Source organism: Cololabis saira, chromosome 15, assembly GCF_033807715.1.
Source record: "Cololabis saira isolate AMF1-May2022 chromosome 15, fColSai1.1, whole genome shotgun sequence".
Lineage (NCBI taxonomy): Eukaryota > Metazoa > Chordata > Actinopteri > Beloniformes > Belonidae > Cololabis > Cololabis saira.
This window is the reverse complement of record NC_084601.1, coordinates 7,983,633-8,001,550: the sequence shown is the minus strand read 5'-3', so window position 1 is coordinate 8,001,550 and position 17,918 is coordinate 7,983,633. Positions and strand designations below refer to the sequence as shown.

Below are 17,918 nucleotides of genomic sequence, written 5' to 3'. Positions count from 1 at the left end.
GCTCCCCGGACCCGGCCCCACCCCCCCCCGAGGCCACCCCGGCGGACACCCCAAGGGTCCCGGAGTCCCCACATCCGCAGGGGCACTTGGCCCCCGCCCAGCGACGGAGGACCAAGGCAGCAATGCCCCCCCAGCGCAGACAGCCACCCCCCACCCAGGCAGGGCCGGGCCCTCCGGGTGGGACCCCCACGTCCACGGCCCCGCCCCCCCCGGGAGGCCCGGAGACGCCCCAGCCACAGCCCCCCGCCCGAGCCCTCCCCAGCCACCCCCCCCCACCGCCATGAGGTAACCCCCCCCACAGGCCCCCAAGGCCCCCACCGGCTAGGGACAGGGCCCCGCGGCCCCCCCCACCGCCCCCCAGGGGCCACCAGAGGCCCGCGCCCCAGACCCCCCAAGCCGACCCCCAACCCCAAGGGCTACGAGATCACCACCCCCCCGCCCCCACTAGGTAACGAAGCCAATAAACGGGGACCACAGAGAGTGCAATTCAGCCGAATGTTGTTCAGTGGAGGCAGACATTATCTCACTACTAATATGATCTGATAAAAGATTCCTAAAATGGTTGATACATAAACTGGATTTTTGTTTCCAATTTACTAAAATGGTTTTCTTTGCGATACATAAGGCAGTGAGAACCCGGTGTGTCCAATTAGGATCTATTTGAGTGTCTCCCAGGTGACCTAATATACATACCGTGGGGCATACTGGGATTCTGTGGTTGATCCATGTGGATAAATCCTCACAAATCTCCTTCCAGAACCTCTGTACCGGTGTACAGAACCATAAAGCATGCATATAATTATCTGGGGTGTTCTCTGTGCACTGTGAACAGATATTAGAGGTGACAAAGCCCATCTGGAACATCCTTTGTCCAGTATAATGTATTCTATGAAGAACTTTGTACTGTATAAGTTGTAGGTTTGGGTTTTTAGTCATAGTAAACGTATTTAAGCATATTTGTGACCAAGAAAACTGGTCGGTATTAAGAGAGAGATCCGCCTCCCACTTAGAGATCGGGAGAGAGACTGAATCGTCCAGTTTAGACACTAACCTGTAGAGTTTTGATAACAACTTTAAAGTGCTTAGATTCAATAAATCTATTATCTTAGCGGGAAGTTGTAAATCTAATTGGCTAATTTTGTATGTTTTATTTATTATTGCCTTAAGTTGTTGATACTCTAAAAATTTATTCCTGCTAACTCCGTATTGAACAATAAGTGTATTGAAAGGTACAAACTGTCCTCCTACAATTACGTGCTGTAAGTACCGTATTCCTTGATCTCTCCATTGAACGAAGTTAACCATCTTTTTATCATTTTTCACGATGTCTGGGTTGTTCCATATGGGTGTACGGTCACATGGAAAAAGTGAAATTTTAGCTATTTTAAGAAATTCCCACCAAGCTGATAAAGTTGTGCTAATATTAATGCTTTTGAAACATTGATGACGTTTGATACTTTGACTAATAAATGGTAACTCTGAGATTTCTAGTTCATTACAAAACACTTGCTCTGAGTCCAGCCATTGACTATCTAAAGGATGATCTTTTGACCATTTTACAATATACTGTAACTTACTGGCTATGAAGTAATACTGAAAATTAGGTAATTCTAAACCTCCATATTCTTTGGATTTTTGCAATGTCTTTAAACTAATACGTGGAGTTTTATTTTTCCACAGAAATTTTGATACATATGAGTCCAACGATTTAAACCAGGAAAGAGGGGGTTTGCATGGTATCATTGAGAAAAAATAATTTACTTTTGGTAAAACCATCATTTTAATGGTGGCTATTCTACCCATGAGCGAAATGGGGAGAGAGCTCCATCTGGAAAGATCATCTTCTATTTTCTTTATAAGCTGAACATGATTTAATTTTATTAACTCTGACAGCCTAGGGGAGATGTTTATGCCTAAATATCTAATGTTCCCTGATTGTAATTGAGTATTGGTTATATTCCTAAAATTGCAGTTAACACACAGAACAGTGGATTTAGACCAATTAATAGAATAATCAGACAGAGATGAAAATCCCTCTATAAGTGCAATTGTCTGTGATAGTGAAGATCGTGAGTTCTGGAGGAAGAGGAGTACGTCATCCGCATAAAGACTAATTTTGTGCTCTAATATTTTACATTGTATACCTTTAATATTTTGATTTTGTCTAATAGCTGCTGCTAAAGGTTCAATAAATATTGCAAATAATGAGGGAGAGAGAGGGCAACCCTGTCTAGTGCCTCTTTGCAAGGTAAAACTTGTAGAGATTTGATCATTTGTCCTTACACGTGCCTTGGGAGAGCTGTATAATATTTTTATCCAGTCAATGAAAGATTCGCCAAATCCAAATTTATGCAAAGTTGCCAATAGAAACTTCCAATTTACCTTATCAAATGCTTTTTCCGCGTCTAAGGATATAATAGTAGTCTCCTGTTTATTGATACTCGAATAGTCTATAATATTTAATAATCTGCGAATATTAGTAGACGAATGTCTACCTTTAATGAAGCCTGTTTGATCCGGATGTATAATAGAAGGGGTGACTCTTTTCAGACGTTCAGTAATGGCCTTGCTAATTATTTTAAGGTCTACATTTATCAATGAAATTGGGCGGTAGCTCGATGGGAGCAAGGGATCCTTGTCCGGTTTTAATAAAAGACTAATATTAGCAGAGTTCATATTTAAGGGTAAGCTTTTATTTTCCCTAGCATTTAGAATCATTTTATAAAATGTTGGTGCTAATATACTCCAGAATTCCTTGTAAAATTCAGCTGGGAAACCATCTGGGCCCGGAGCTTTATTATTGGGCATATGTTGAAGAGCTTCATGGAGTTCTCCTATTGAGAGCGGTGAGTCTAAATTCATAACCTGTTCCTGATGTAACTTCGGCAGATTAATGTCTCCAAGAAACTCATTAATGGATTGATCAGATGGTTCAATTTGTGACGAGTATAATTTATAGTAAAAGTCTCTAAAGACTGAATTTATTAAACAAGGGTCATGTGTAACTCCCCCTGACTGGTCCTTAATGGATGTTATGGTTGTTTTTTCTTTGTTTATTTTTAATTGATTGGCTAAGTATTTTCCCGATCTGTTAGCATGTGCAAAGTTTTCCAGGCGAAGCCTTTGTACTAGAAACTGCGTTTTTGCGTCAATTATTTTATTTAATTCTATTTTAGTTTTCCTTATTCTGTTAAGGATACGTTCGTCTGCAGAGGTCTGGAAGGCCTCCTCTAGCGTCTTTATTTCACACTCTAATTCTTTTGTTTTTAAGTTGTCTTTTTTTTTCTTATTTGAAGAAAAGGAAATTATTTTGCCTCGCATTACTGCTTTTCCTGCTTCCCATATATGACATAAAATTAAAAGCAAACCTAAAGAGGTAGTAAAGAAAAAGAAAAGAAAAATAGAAAAGAAAAAAGGAAAAAAAAAGTTCTATTCTACTACAAAATACACCGGACTGTCTCAGAAAATTTGAATATTGTGATTTTCTGTAATGCAATTACTAAAACAAAAATGTCATACATTCTGGATTCATTACAAATCAACTGAAATATTTCAAGCCTTTTATTATTTTAATATTGCTGATCATGGCTTACAGTTTAAGAAAACTCAAATATCCTATTTCAAAAAATTAGAATATTCTGGGAATCTTAATCTTAAACTGTAAACCATAATCAGCAACATTAAAATAATAAAAGGCTTGCAATATTTCAGTTGATTTGTAATGAATCCAGAATGTATGACATTTTAGTTTTTTTAATTGCATTACAGAAAATAAAGAACTTTATCACAATATTCTAATTTTCTGAGACAGTCTTGTACTTTAGATTTCTGTCAAATAAGACCAGTGCTCCTTTTGACACTCACATTAAGGTTACAGTCATTCCGTTAAACATTTAGATATAGTGCATTACAATACAAAATCATACATTCTTTAAAAGTATAGAGTGCTGAATTGTGTCAGTGATAATAATGTTGCCTCATGAACCGAGCTGAGCTCTTTTCTTTACTTTGCAGAGCAGCAGAATCTCGCTGCTTGCTTGAAGCAATGATGCCAGATAAGAGGCTTTAGTGAGTGGGACTGATTTAAAGGAACAAGGTTGTAACAGGATTTCTGTAACACCTCCGCACTCTCTATCTGCAATTTCCTCAGGGCCTGGCGGTGGCGAGGACGGTCATTAAATCACTGTCAGGCAGGATCAGCTCGTTCATGCTTCAGGTTTCAGCTTTCAATGATCCCTCTGCAGATTCATCTTGAATGAGATGATGCTGCGTTCTCCAAAACTGAATGAAAGCCAGAAAGCACTTCCTTTAAATGGCAACTCCTTCCGACAGGATAATCTTCTGATATTTCCCTGCCTTTTTCAGATAGTTAATGGTTCTTGGTCTTGAAATCATAGATGTGCAGATGTGCATCACTCCGAGCTTGAAAGTTCAAAGCATATTTATGTTTAAACGTATAACAGTTGTCGGGCAGCTGGTGTTAATATCGTGGCTCATCTGTGTGTATGGAAATAAGAAGGACGCAAAACATGTCCTCTTTCATTTAGTGACGGTATTTCAATAAGCGATTCATCAAACCGGCAGGATGAGCTTGTCAAATCAAGCCGGGGTTGGTTCAAACTTTGATCTCCGACGCCACCAAAGGTCAGGTTGACTAAAGCTGCTGCCTGGTCTGTCAGTGTGAATGAGCAGATCCTGCTCTTTCTAACAGCTCCCATCAGTCACTGTTTACTACTGCAGCCATCTGCTCGGGGTGTTGTGTGTTTTCGTGTGTCTGTATGTGTGTAAGTAGTCCATTGAGGTAGAATAATCCTATTAAATGACTACCATTCTCTTTCACCGGAGTGACCGACAGAAATGTAAATGACAGCTGTTCCCTCTCTTACACACACACACACACACACACACACACACACACACACACACACACACACACACACACACACACACACACACACACACACACACACACACACACACACACACAGGCAGCAGCAATCTATCATTTGCTTAACACTCCAAGTCTGCTTTTCCCATTTAAACTGATAATGGGATATAACACAATTGGCAAATATTTTTCTTTTTCGAGTCTCAAACCTTTGAATTTGCTTTTTTTCTTCATCTTTCGTGATGACAAAGGACACAAAGTTTTGTAGTTTTAAATACATGACTGAATGAGTGAAATTCCCAATTACATTTTTTATAGACTAAATTTAATGATAATGATAATAATAATAATATCTGTTGTGTTATAATGCACGAAAGACAAAAAGTCAACTTAAGATCCCTGCAAGTAAAGCTTACAACAGTCAAAACAGTTAAAAGAGAAAATAAAGGTCTACAAAAAAGTTATTTGCAAGTTTAGTTTTCCCGACAGTGCAGAGGAAGGGGAAAGTCCTCCTTGTAGCTAAAAAAACGTTTAAAAAACAATTGGATATATTTATGAATGTTAAACTTAAACACCATTCTGTCAACTAACTAGTCCTATGCCTAATCATGTCTCCTCGGAAACTGATTTAAAATCAAATGATATATTTTGCTCTTTGCATTGTGACATCAGGTCAGACGTCTCGTTGGTTTTGTAAGTGTACGTGTGTGTCTCTGCATGTGTCACAGCTTATAAAATAACTTTAGTGGGTATAAAATGATCCCGTGTTTGACAAAGGAGGAGAAGCGGGGAGGAGAGACGGGTGAAGGGGGAAAGCAGCTGATGAGAGGGGACAGACGGGGGGAACACACTCACACCTCCCCCTTCCTTCACATTGTTAGAAGAAGAAAGTGGGTTTAGCCATGACCTGAGGGTCACGCATGCACACACACGCACACACACAAAGACACACACGCATGCACAGTCCCAGTCTACGGAGCATCTGTCTTCCCGCCTGCTGACATCAAGACCTTTACGGGTCATTGAGCTTTTAATACCAACAAACACTAACACACCCCCTAAGATCCTGCCCATAAACGTGTGCCGTAAATTTATCACTGACACAGAAACTCCTCATTATGCCAAACACGCATACGCAGAACCAAATGTTTTATCTCAAAGGTGACTGGATCTAACAAACAGGTTTATCTCCTGAACTGCTTTGCAGATATAGAGCGATTTCTTTTGCTCATTTCAGTGTAAACGTTGTGTTGAGAATTCCCTGAAATGACAAAAGTACCTGAAAATGCTCAGGTTTGACATCACATTAAATATCACGTGCTAAAGTCTGACTGTCCACACTAAAAAGCTGCCTATATTACTGCTTTGATATGTGAGCTAGTACAATAGAAATTACAGTCAAATTGTTGCCGTAATCCGACCGAAATCGAGTTTTCAAAAGCCACGTATTCACCTTAGCCGGTCTGTAATCGACCCGAACTGAAGTTATTAAAATCGAGTTATTAGTGCTAGATAATGCGGTCCTAATTCCAGTTATTCTGGGATGTTTACCCACGCTTAGCCGAGCTAGTGACTGCCCCGGGACTCCCCCTTCCAGAAGTGACGACACTGCGAAAGCCAGAATATCAACACAGTAGGAAAAGAAAAAGGAGAACAACAAAGAAGAAACCAGAGGAACGCCAACGCAAAAGTGGCCCCACCTAGAATCAAGAAGTGGAACGCACCTCACTCAATAATAGATTGTCTTCTCATGCATGTATACCGTATTTTCTGGACTACAAACCGCTACTTTTTTCATAGGTTTTCAACCATGCGGCTTATACAAAGGTGCAGCTATTCTGTGGATTTTTCTTCCACCGCTCGCGACGCTCTAACCAGAATTAGAATCAAAAGACAGAATAAATGCAAAGAAGAATACGCTACTTCTTCTTTAGCAGATAGAAGTAGGTAGAAGCAGATTTCAAACAGATAAATAGATAAATAAATATTGGTTATTTTCTCTTGGTTCTGTCCAGTTTTAATCAGCAAAGTTGCTGCCGTGTTAAGACACTGTTAGGAAAGGATCTATTTAGGTACAAACATGTACATCATTTACAGTTCAAAATCCTTCTGTACATGTAGTAAATATCTAATCTAACAACATAAATATCTGCGGCTTGCATATCTTTTTTTTTTTTTTAAATAGAGCAGATGCAGCTTGTATGCAGGTGCGGCTTATAGTCCAGAAAATACGGTACTCAGATTTCTCTGAACCTCCACTGAACCTTAATCCTTAGCTAGATTGTTGCCAAAAGCTTGATTTAGATGTGCATGTAACCACATTGACTGAATATCAAGCAGAAAACCCAGCATTTGACCAAAAAGCTCTAGGCCATTTTCCTCCATTATTTTTAGATATATTCAAAAGAAAGATGAGAATACGGTGTGTGTTTGTGCAACCATAAGAATAATAGTTGACTCCACTTGGACTCATCAGCTTACCTTCACTGATTCCAGCAGGTCTTTTGGGAAAAATCGCTTTAAACCAACATCTTTCCTGAAAAGAGAAACAGTGATAATGATCAGAATGTTTATCACAATGTAATTACACAGAAGAATGTTAATTAGTGAAAAATTCTCTTTTCATCTGATCTCGGCAGCCTATTTTCCCTCTCCTGAGAACTTAGAAAAAAACTGTTTCAAACAGTTAGACAACTGTGCAGAAAGCTATGACTAAGTCCTATGGCTACAGGGCTCTACTCATCTTCTCCTAAGAGATGGAGCTGAAACACAAAAGAAAAAGCATAAAAAAGAGAGCTGGAAAAAGGGGAGGGGGAACAGAATGTGAACAGAGTATGGTAACCACAAAGACAAAGAAAGATGTGTAGAGTTAAAGTAGAAAACTAATGAGTCACACGCCTGCGAGGAGCAAAAGAAGAATAGTCAGGGAGAGAGGAGAGAGTGAGTAAAGGCTGTGAGGTTACATCATCTTTTCTAGCTCATGCATCTGCAACAAAGGTCACATTTTAAGTCAATATCAGAGTATCAGTAGTTTACTGAATATGTGTGATATTGTGATATGTAAAACAAGGATGGGGAACCCATAATATTCACCAACATGGCAAACAAATGTCTAATTTTCCATGAAAGGCAGATTGTTAACCTTTACTACATTCTTCAAAGTGCTTCACAATGCTTATGCTTGTCTTTTCTCTGTTCACACAATTTACATGACATTCACACAGCACTTATTAAGTTTTACACAGCAATGAGTACATTGTGGAAAAGATGGCGGATGTTTTCAGTGTCTTGACCCTGGATCATCAAGTTTGAGCAACATGAGGAAGCTGAGGCCCTTTTCAAATTAAAGTAGTTGTCATGCAACAGGGAACATAACAAACTAAACCCTTAGCTTGTAGTTAATAAAATATTACATCAAAATGAGAGAATATAAGTATAAGAGTTCTTCAGTGACCAGTCAAAGGCAACAGCTTCCAGTTGTAACACATTCACCAGCCACTTTTAACAAAACTTGTAATTTTAGCAGATGTACCTTAGCCTCTTTCACTGCAAAAACTCAAAATCTTAACAGGAATATTTGTCTTATTTCTAGTTAAAATGTCTCATTTTTAGTCAAGAAAATCTCATTACGCTTAAAACAAGACTTATCACTGGAAAAAAACAACAATTTTCACCTTTTTTAAGTAGATTTTCACTTAAAATAAGTAGAAAAATCTGCCAGTGGAACAAGATTTTTTGCTTGTAAGGAGAAGATAAATCTTGTCCCACTGGCAGATTTTTCTACTTATTTCAAGTGAAAATTTACTTGAAACAGGTGAAAATAGTCAAATAACAAGTTATTTTTCTGGTAATGACTCTTGTTTTAAGTGTAATGAGATTTTCTGACTAAAAATGAGACATTTTAACTAGAAATAATACAAATATTCCTGGTAAGATTTTGAGTTTTTGCAGTGTTCAGAAGCATCCCACAATTAACAAACAAATAAAAATACACAGAAAAAGGCCAAAGCAATGTGATCAGTTTTCAAAATAAAAAAAAAAACTACGTACACATGACACCAGTTATATCAATAGATCCAGTGATGCCAAGACAGCAGTTGAAAAGATGAATCTCCACTTAGACTAAACAAAAGAAGTCCTTTTTTCCCCTGCCAACAAAAATATTCATAGGTATGGACCACATAATACCCAAGATGCAACGGGAAATGTGGCTTACTGCAACAAGAGCTCTAAAAGCTCTTTCCCTTTACCCGTTCACTTGTGTGTAACATGCATCTCTCCCTGATCAGAAACATCAACAGGGAGAGATAGGCAGGAAGTTGGGGAGACAAAACAAAAAGAGGAACCACAGAGAAGGAAAAACAGACAGGAACAGAGAGGAGGGTCAGCGAAAACCCAAAATGACTGAGCAATACTGGTGGAGAAAAAGACAGTGGACATTCTTCTTCATTAATTGGAGAGCTCGTTAGGCTGGTGGTTGGGAAGAAAGACTTCAATGAAAGAGGGGCAGCTCATTACCATCAGACTATACAGGAACTAAGACTCATTGGACCAAACTTTGTTCATTTTTCGCTGACAGTCATCTTCCAAAGAGCCGACAGTGCAGCACGACACAAGAATGCAAACACAAAACAACCAAAATGGATGTAAAAACGTCATCTTTACCACCAATTATTTTCCCACTGAATTGCACAGACATTGCGAGACACAGTATGTACAAATTGAAAACTCCAAAAATAAAAAGCCAATATGTTTAATTGCTTTCCCCTTATCCACAAAGTGATACAACAGAGACAGGATTGAGACTAGGTGGAACTGCTATGGTGGAAAGGCTAGAAAGTGGAGAATAAAATACTTACTCCAGTAGTTCATAGTTGGATTTCTTGTCCAAAGCATTTCCTCTCATCTCTTTGAAGAACCGCCTAGACAGAAAGGGAAGTCAGAGACATGGAGAAGACACATTAGGTAGTACTTTTGAACTGTAGTCGGTCTGTACGCACCGCAAAATACAAGCTACTCTGAAATTATATCTGATGCTGATGCTTTGAATAATGAATGACAAACTCTGACTAATGCTGGCGTGAGTTGTTAGTGTAGCTGCAGGGCAAACAGACTGACATGGAAGGACTCCAGTGATAAAACAAACTGTGCAAAGACACTGTGAAGAAAGTAATACATCTGAATCACAAAAGTCCAGTGCAAGCATGTTTTACCTGATTTCTAGACAGCCCAGTTTGAGAGCTACATCTTGTTCCACCTGATCCCCAATTTGTTCCATATAGTCACTCTTGACCTGTAAGACACAAATATACAAATATACACCTCAGACAGGAGTTGATTCAAATAGTTCTTTACATTATATGTATGTTCAAAATGTGTGTGTATATGTATATCTATTTGTATATAGATGGATAGAATCACTCTAGAGTTAATGTTGTTATACGATGGTTTTGACATGTCTGGAATGACTCAATAAATGAAATGAAATAATGTTTAAGACAAACACACTCAGTCCAACTGACCCATATAAACCAAAGAAAAACATGCAGTCGTCCAGCACTGCCATATGGAGCTAGAGGCTCAACCTAAAGGCCTGTGTGTGTGTGTGTGTGTGTGTGTGCGTGCGTGCGTGCGTGCGTGCGTGCGTGCGTGCGTGCGTGCGTGCGTGCGTGCGTGCGTGCGTGCGTGCGTGCGTGCGTGCGTGCGTGCGTGCGTGCGTGCGTGCGTGCGTGCGTGTGTGTACCTGGTGGTAGAAATAGTTGAGTGTTGGTTTGTCTTCAGTAAACTGCTGCACAAAGCCCTTTGGTAGATACCGAATCCTTAGCTCATACCTGCAGAGGAAGCAAGGAAACTTGAACACAAACCTCTCAAAGTTAAATACTGTGACACATCTTCATTGATACAGTGAAAGCTGGGGTTGCAGATAGCATGGGCATAAACATAAATATACCATATTTTCTGGACTATAAGCCGCATCCGCTCTATTTAAAAAAAAAAAAGACATGGAAGCCGCAGATATTTCTGTTGTTAGATTAGATATTTACTACATGTACAGAAGGATTTTGAACTGTAAATGATGTACATGTTTGTACCTAAATAGATTCTTTCCTAACAGTGTCTTTTAACACGGCAGCAACTTTTGATTAAAACAGGACAGAATCAAGAGAAAATAACCGGTATTTATTTATCTATCTGTTTGAAATCTGCTTCTACTTCTATCTGCTAAAGAAGAAGTAGTGTATTCTTCTTTGCATTTATTTTGTCTTAGTTTTGATTGTAATTCCGGTTAGAGCGCCCTGAGCGTAAGAAAAATCCACAGAATAGCCGCACCTTTGTATAAGCCGCACGGTTCAAAACCTATGAAAAAGGTAGCGGCTTATAGTCCAGAAAATACATTACATATACATAATAAATAAGTTTTGGAACTAAGGTATGGTCCAATTTCATGAATTCTGCGAAAGCACGATCAGAAGTATGATGAGGGGGGGGGGGGGGAGATTATTCAAATATCCAGAAAGCCACCAGAAGGTTTCTATGAACACAAGGCTATAAAGGCGAGAATGGAAACAAGAAAGAGGATTTGAGACATAAGTAGTTGAGACAGTGGTTGTAAATTGAGTAAATTAGAGACAGACGGACAGCCAGAGAGAGTTGTTGACTTAACTGAGACAACACAGGCCTCTGGTTCTCCCTTTGTTTCTTTATGTCCCCAGCATAAAAGGCATCCACCTCATAATAGCATTAGCACCAAGACTGCCACAGTAAAGGTAATATATGGAGCCACTATATATGTATATATATATATATACATATATATATATATATCACAAGACCCAAACTATGTAGCCAACGCAGCCTCTCCTGCCACAGAACAGATGGGTCTTGGTATTTTTCTTAACAATGGTTGCAATAAATCTACTCTGTGGTACCTTTTTTTTTTTTTTGCATAATGTCAAAGAAAACAGGTTCATCAGATAAGTGACAAGGACTATATAACATCAAAATGAATTAAAATAATGTGATTTGACTTTAAAATTAAAACTCTTGTTTAACATAGTTATACCGTATAAGAACAATGCTGCTTTGAAACTTCATGTACCGGCACTGAACACATTACTGACTCTTCATGTAACTACACTGCAAAAACTCAAAATCTTTCCAGGAATATTTGTTTTATTTTGTAGTTAAAATGTCTCATTTTTAGACAAAAAATCTCATTACACTTAAAACAAGAGTCATTACCAGAAAAATAACTTGTTATTTGACAATTTTCACCTGTTTCAAGTAAATTTTCACTTGAAATAAGTAGAAAAATCTGGGACAAGATTTATCTTCTCATTACAAGCAAAAAAATCTTGTTCCACTGGCAGATTTTTCTGCTTATTTTAAGTGAAAATCTACTTGAAACAGGTGAAAATTCTTGTTTTTTCCAGTGATGAGTCTTTTTTTAGGGGAATGAGATTTTTTTTTTACTAAAAATGAGACATTTTAACTATACATAAGACAAATATTCTTGTTAAGATTTTGAGTTTTTGCAGTGTATTTCTTAGACTACAATAATAAACAGCAGAGTAACAGCATTAATGATAAAAACAGACACTTGTCTAACCTCCACTCCTCGTTTGGCTGGGCTTGTTCGTAGTTCTCTCTGATATGGGACACCCCCATATCTGGGTGGAGCCAGTGCACGTGCTCTCTGGACTGGCTGTTAGTGAGACGAAGGCCAAAACAGGAAATCCAGCGAACTTTGTGGATGTCCAAAATCTTCTGGATGATACCCTGCAGTCCAAAAGAGTCCAAAGACGAATATCAATTAAGTCGCCATTAAAAAAAGATTATTGAAAAAGAAAAAAAAAAAAGAAATTTAGTGCGTCTGCTCTACCACGTCTCTGTGCCAATTGTATTTATGTCAACATCTGGCATTTTATATCAGGTCAATTACGGCATCGCTCTATATGCATGTGGGCGTATGAGTGTGTATGTGGTTTCCAGTGATTAACATGACGTTCCCACCCAAACAAGTTGGCAGATACAGCCACAATAATGCTCACAGAAGCGTGTGCGTTGCCATGTAGAACACTAGGGGGGTCTGACCTAGTTACTGAAGAAGAGACTAAATGGGAAAAATGTAGAGATCTGCACCGACACCACACATAGCTGTGCTACGTAGTTTTTGCATCATGGTTACATTTTAAAGCGTAGCACTGAACAAAACTACACTAAAAACACTGCAAAAACTCAAAATCTTACCAGGAATATTTGTCTTATTTCTAGTTAAAATGTCTAATTTTTAGTCAAAAAATCTCATTACACTTAAAACAAGACTCATCATTGGAAAAAAACAACAATTTTCACCTGTTTCAAGTAAATTTTCACTTGAAATAAGTAGAAAAATCTGCCAGTGGGACAAGATTTATCTTCTCATTACAAGCAAAACAATCTTGTTCCACTTGCAGATTTTTCTACTTATTTCAAGTGAAACTCTACTTGAAACAGGTGAAAATTGTTGTTTTTTTCCAGCTATGGGTCTTGTTTTAAGTGTAATGAGATTTTATTTGACTAAAAATGAGACATTTTAACTAGAAATAAGACAAATATTCTTGTTAAGATTTTTTGTTTTTGCAGTGAAGCTGCCCTCTAAGCTGACACGCAAGCAAACGATTCCATATGTGCTGAGTGGCTTTTATCAGAGATGACAGCAAAGACCTGGAGCTAGGGAAATATATCAATAAATTACTTCTGATATTCCTGCTGAGTGTAAGCTGTAAAATATAAAGAGAGGGCAGAGTTATGAACACCACTTTCACTGTGAAATATGCAGTGATATCCCCCTTTAACTTTTCTTTATTTCATTGCAGATAATTATGAACCCAAGATATTTCACATTGGGGCTCGTCGGCTGCAGTTCATCAGTTCGTGTACAGTTATTTTTGCAACATATGACTCCATACCGTCACGTAAAGTTGGCAATACTCTGTCTGAGCATGTTGTTGGACTGTATCTTTACTTGGATCAATCTGTGCAAATCAACTTTGCATTTTGATGGGGGTGAAGGACAGAATGTCCAGATTAGATCACTCATATCAGGATAGAAATGTTTGATTACTGAATTTGTCACTCTTTTCTCATTAAATCCACACTGCAAAAACTCAAAATCTTACCAGGAATATTTGTCTTATTTCTAGTTAAAATGTCTCATTTTTAGTCAAAAAATCTAATTACACTTAAAACCAGAGTCGTCACCAGAAAAAATACTTGTTATTTGACAATTTTCACCTGTTTCAAGTAAATTTTCACTTGAAATAAGTAGAAAAATCTGCCAGTGGGACAAGATTTATCTTCTCATTACAAGCAAAAAAATCTTGTTCCACTGGCAGATTTTTCTACTTATTTCAAGTGAAAATCTACTTGAAACAGGTGAAAATTGTTGTTTTTTGAGTTTTTGAGTCTTGTCTGAAGTGTAATGAGATTTATTTGACTAAAAATGAGACATTTTAACTAGAAATAAGACAAATATTCTTGTTAAGATTTTGAGTTTTTGCAGTGCAATAAAACAATCTGACAACCTGTACACTTTCAGTGCACGTGGAGTCAGTGCATGAGCACAGGTATTCTTACCCTGACATCAGTTGCGTCTCCATATCTGATATTGGAAGACCATACGCTGTCTTCAGTGTTGGTCTCGAAGTGATGGAAGACTTTCAGAACCCTGTCCATGGAGCCAGCCATGGTCCGGTCCGACCCCCCCGCGCTCAGTCGTGACTTGGCACCGTCGAGGAAGGCATTATTTAGATTGGGGTCCAGATAGGAGGTTGCCATGGTTTTCCCTGCTGATGCAGCCGCTGCTAGGTGTCTGTCATATTCTGCAGAGAACAGCAAAGCAGACAAGATCCAAGGTTAATAATCAGCCTTTAAAAGGAATGAGATAAACACAAGTTACAACAGAACACTGTCAAAACGCTTGAAAGTTAATCAGTTTGTTTATTTCTCAAACAAACTGACTAACTTTTTTAATAAAACATCAGTTGTACAGTAAGTAAATGTTCTTGTGTGTAGTTCACGGACTTCCCTTTTCTCTTGTGTGTTATTACTGTTGCAGATCTGACGTGACCTCGCTTCCATTTTCCTCCTAGTCTTTCCTGTCCTTCTTGACGCAAACTTTGCAGATCAAGTATCTATTCTTTGCGTGTTGCTCTTTGCCAAGATAAAATACAATGAACAACAAAATACCAGAGAGAAATAATAAGAAGCTCAAGGCTAATTATTTCAGCAACTGTGCCCATTACACAGAGAAGACAAATGCACCACAGGCTGCCATTTTTACCTCAATGAGAAGTTTTGACAGTGACACTCTTCCTGCAATTTCATGATAACTTCATCTCAACACGGCCGAAACAAGCACCTTCGTTGTATCAGCGGAAAAGCCTGTGCATGGCACACTGTTTGTGCAGAAAGATAACATATACTTTGCTATGTCTGTCTCAAGTTTCAATTTTCTGCTTCCTGTGCTTTCCTGTGCTTCTCATCTCTCGTCCATTAAAAGAAAACAGATATGTTCTTCCAGTTAATTACACATGTGAGGGCTGGAGAGAACATGCAGACACGTTCACACTCAAATGCAGACGTATCAAATGGTGATGACTGTCACTTTCTCACTCCGTCGCTCACTCAAACATTCACGCACACGCGCAGCAAAGAGCTGGTAGCTTTGGCTGTCGACCAGCTCGGTTCCCATGGAGTCAGATGTCACACGGTGAGGAGTGGTTTCATGCTCCCTGTGTTTGTTTCTGTGGGTGCATGAAGGAGATTTTCATTCATACCTTTAGCCCAACACATGGGGAAGGGGCTACAGCTACTGGTCACCATGGAAACGCATGTGTGTCCATGTCTGTGTCTGCCTTCGCTGAGGACGGAGACACAACTTTCTGCTTCGCAGCCTCGCATCACACGCAGCGATCTTGTGTGCAGAAGTCAAATAAATAAACACGCCAAGCTCCTGACGCAATTGCAGGAGAGCGCTGACATATCCCAACCACTAATTTAGAGACACAGTCTTGAAGGGAAATTAAATCCTCGTTAGCAAAACTGTTATTTTCAAAATGGGGGAAATCCTCGAAAGTTCCAGTTGTTGCTTCAGAAAATCTTCAAAAAAAACATCAGCTTTAAAAATGTAAAATAAATTAGTTAACCAAATATGAAAATGAGAAAAAAAATATAAATTTTCTGAGGAGTTTCAGTTTTGCAAAGGACTGTCCTTGTAATTTTTGTATCTCTTTATACAAGGCTGTGCAGGAAAAACAAAATCCCCAAAGACGGAAAGTTACATTCAGCCACAGAACGTTCGTTCTTCTTCCTCTTCTGTCCACTTCTGAATGACTCCTCGGTTGCCTCTCTGTTATGAAAACACATTGGATTTCTTCTGCCCAGATTGTCCAAATTTTGCTTCATGCTTGCACTCCATAGAGTTGCTGTGCAAGTGTCCAGAAACTGTTCCTTCAGGAGAGGATTTGGGTTATTTCGCCGTGAAGTCCTTGTGTTGTTGAGAGAAGCGCTCGTCTCCAAATCTATCCCGTACAGTGCCGATTCCAAACCCCCCTCAGTTAGTTAGCGGTCACTGAGAAGGCGAGGCAATTACTGTACTCAGCGAGTAACAAACACAACGTTATCCTCTGCTCTCGGAAACAGAAAGTGAAGGACAGTTTGAGGTAGTTAAACAAAGGACGCAGAGGCTGTGAGACGGAGAGAATCTGAGCAATTGTTTCAGGGTGAATAAGAGGAAAAAGGAGGACAGAGCAACACAAGTGAAAGAAAGTTTGGAGAGGAGTGGGGCAGCTGAAGAGAGTCCGGCCAGAGGAGCAGGAGGGGCCACGGACTATTTATATGCTAATCACGTCCTTTCCATTCAATAAAGGTCCCTCCCATTGCTGCCTTGTGAAGCTGATCTCAGAGCAGAGCTTATCTTTGACCAATGTCCCCACAGCTTAAGAGAAAAGTCTCTTACATTATGACTAAAATACAATAAAATAGGATAGAATCACTTAATCTGAATTTTGAATCTAAATTCAAGCTCAGCTAAACTACGCGTGCATTATCTTCCACCATACACTGCAAAAACTCAAAATCTTGACAAGAATATTTGTCTTTTTTCTAGTTGAAATAACTCATTTTTAGTCAAGAAAATCTCATTACACTTAAAACAAGAATCATCGCTGGAAAAAACAACAATTTTCACCTGTTTCAAGTAGATTTTCACTTAGAATAAGTAGAAAAATCTGCCAGTGGAACAAGATTTTTTTGCTTGTAATGAGAAGATAAATCTTTTCCCACTGGCAGATTTTTCTACTTACATTATTTCAAGTGAAAATTTACTTGAAACAGGTGAAAATTGTCAAGTAACGACAAGTGTTTTAAGTGTAATGAGATTTTTTGACTAATAATGAGACATTTTAACTAGAAATAAGACCAATATTCCTGGTAAGATTTTGAGTTTTTGCAGTGTACATATTATTTTCAAAGCAAACTTAAATTTCAGCTAAGCTGCCATCTCAGAGTAAATATTTGTGATCACAAATCAGTCTTTTTCCAAATGAAAACAGCTGCCACCATAGTAGAAACTACCACAGCATGCACACAAATGTAAAGCAGCACACGCTAATAACTGATTTACTTCTAAACAACAAGGTATCAATCCATCACACTTCATACAGCACAATCTTGACCGCTGAAGGCCAATAGTCTCTGGCTCTCTCTTACTGAAAACCACATATCATATACAATTCAGTGGTTAAACAAAATTAAGAACTGAACAAGCTTTGATTACTGTAATTGCTAAACAGACATTAACATTGAGGAAAACATGAAAAATCTTGAAGCAGGCTTGGGCTTTGAAGGACCAAACTGAACAATAATTGTAAGCATGCTTTTATTTGTGTGCATATGTGGTTTTCCTATAATTTGTGGTTAATCTCAGGCATTGGTCATTGTTGGGAAAATATAGTGGCAGTATGGGGATTTTTTGAAGAGTGCGTGT

At 38.7% G+C, this 17,918-nt stretch overlaps 1 protein-coding gene across 6 annotated transcripts in view; it reads right to left on the bottom strand.

The window, feature by feature from the left end:
- The window catches only part of LOC133461459 (focal adhesion kinase 1-like), a 90,671-nt gene that overhangs the window by 43,668 nt on the left and 29,085 nt on the right, over positions 1-17,918 (bottom strand). For 3 of the 6 annotated variants that reach the window (XM_061742384.1, XM_061742383.1, XM_061742385.1), the window contains exons 1-7: positions 15,709-16,698; positions 14,507-14,751; positions 12,498-12,667; positions 10,632-10,719; positions 10,102-10,181; positions 9,748-9,810; positions 7,370-7,424 (exon numbers count right to left, since the gene is read on the bottom strand). In XM_061742384.1, coding sequence (XP_061598368.1) covers positions 7,370-7,424; positions 9,748-9,810; positions 10,102-10,181; positions 10,632-10,719; positions 12,498-12,667; positions 14,507-14,751; positions 15,709-15,832 — 825 coding nt within the window. In that variant the 5' untranslated portion in view covers positions 15,833-16,698. Of the gene's footprint in view, positions 1-7,369; positions 7,425-9,747; positions 9,811-10,101; positions 10,182-10,631; positions 10,720-12,497; positions 12,668-14,506; positions 14,752-15,708; positions 16,700-17,918 lie in introns of those variants that run through there. The other 3 variants (XM_061742388.1, XM_061742387.1, XM_061742382.1) reach the window with 2 other exon arrangements.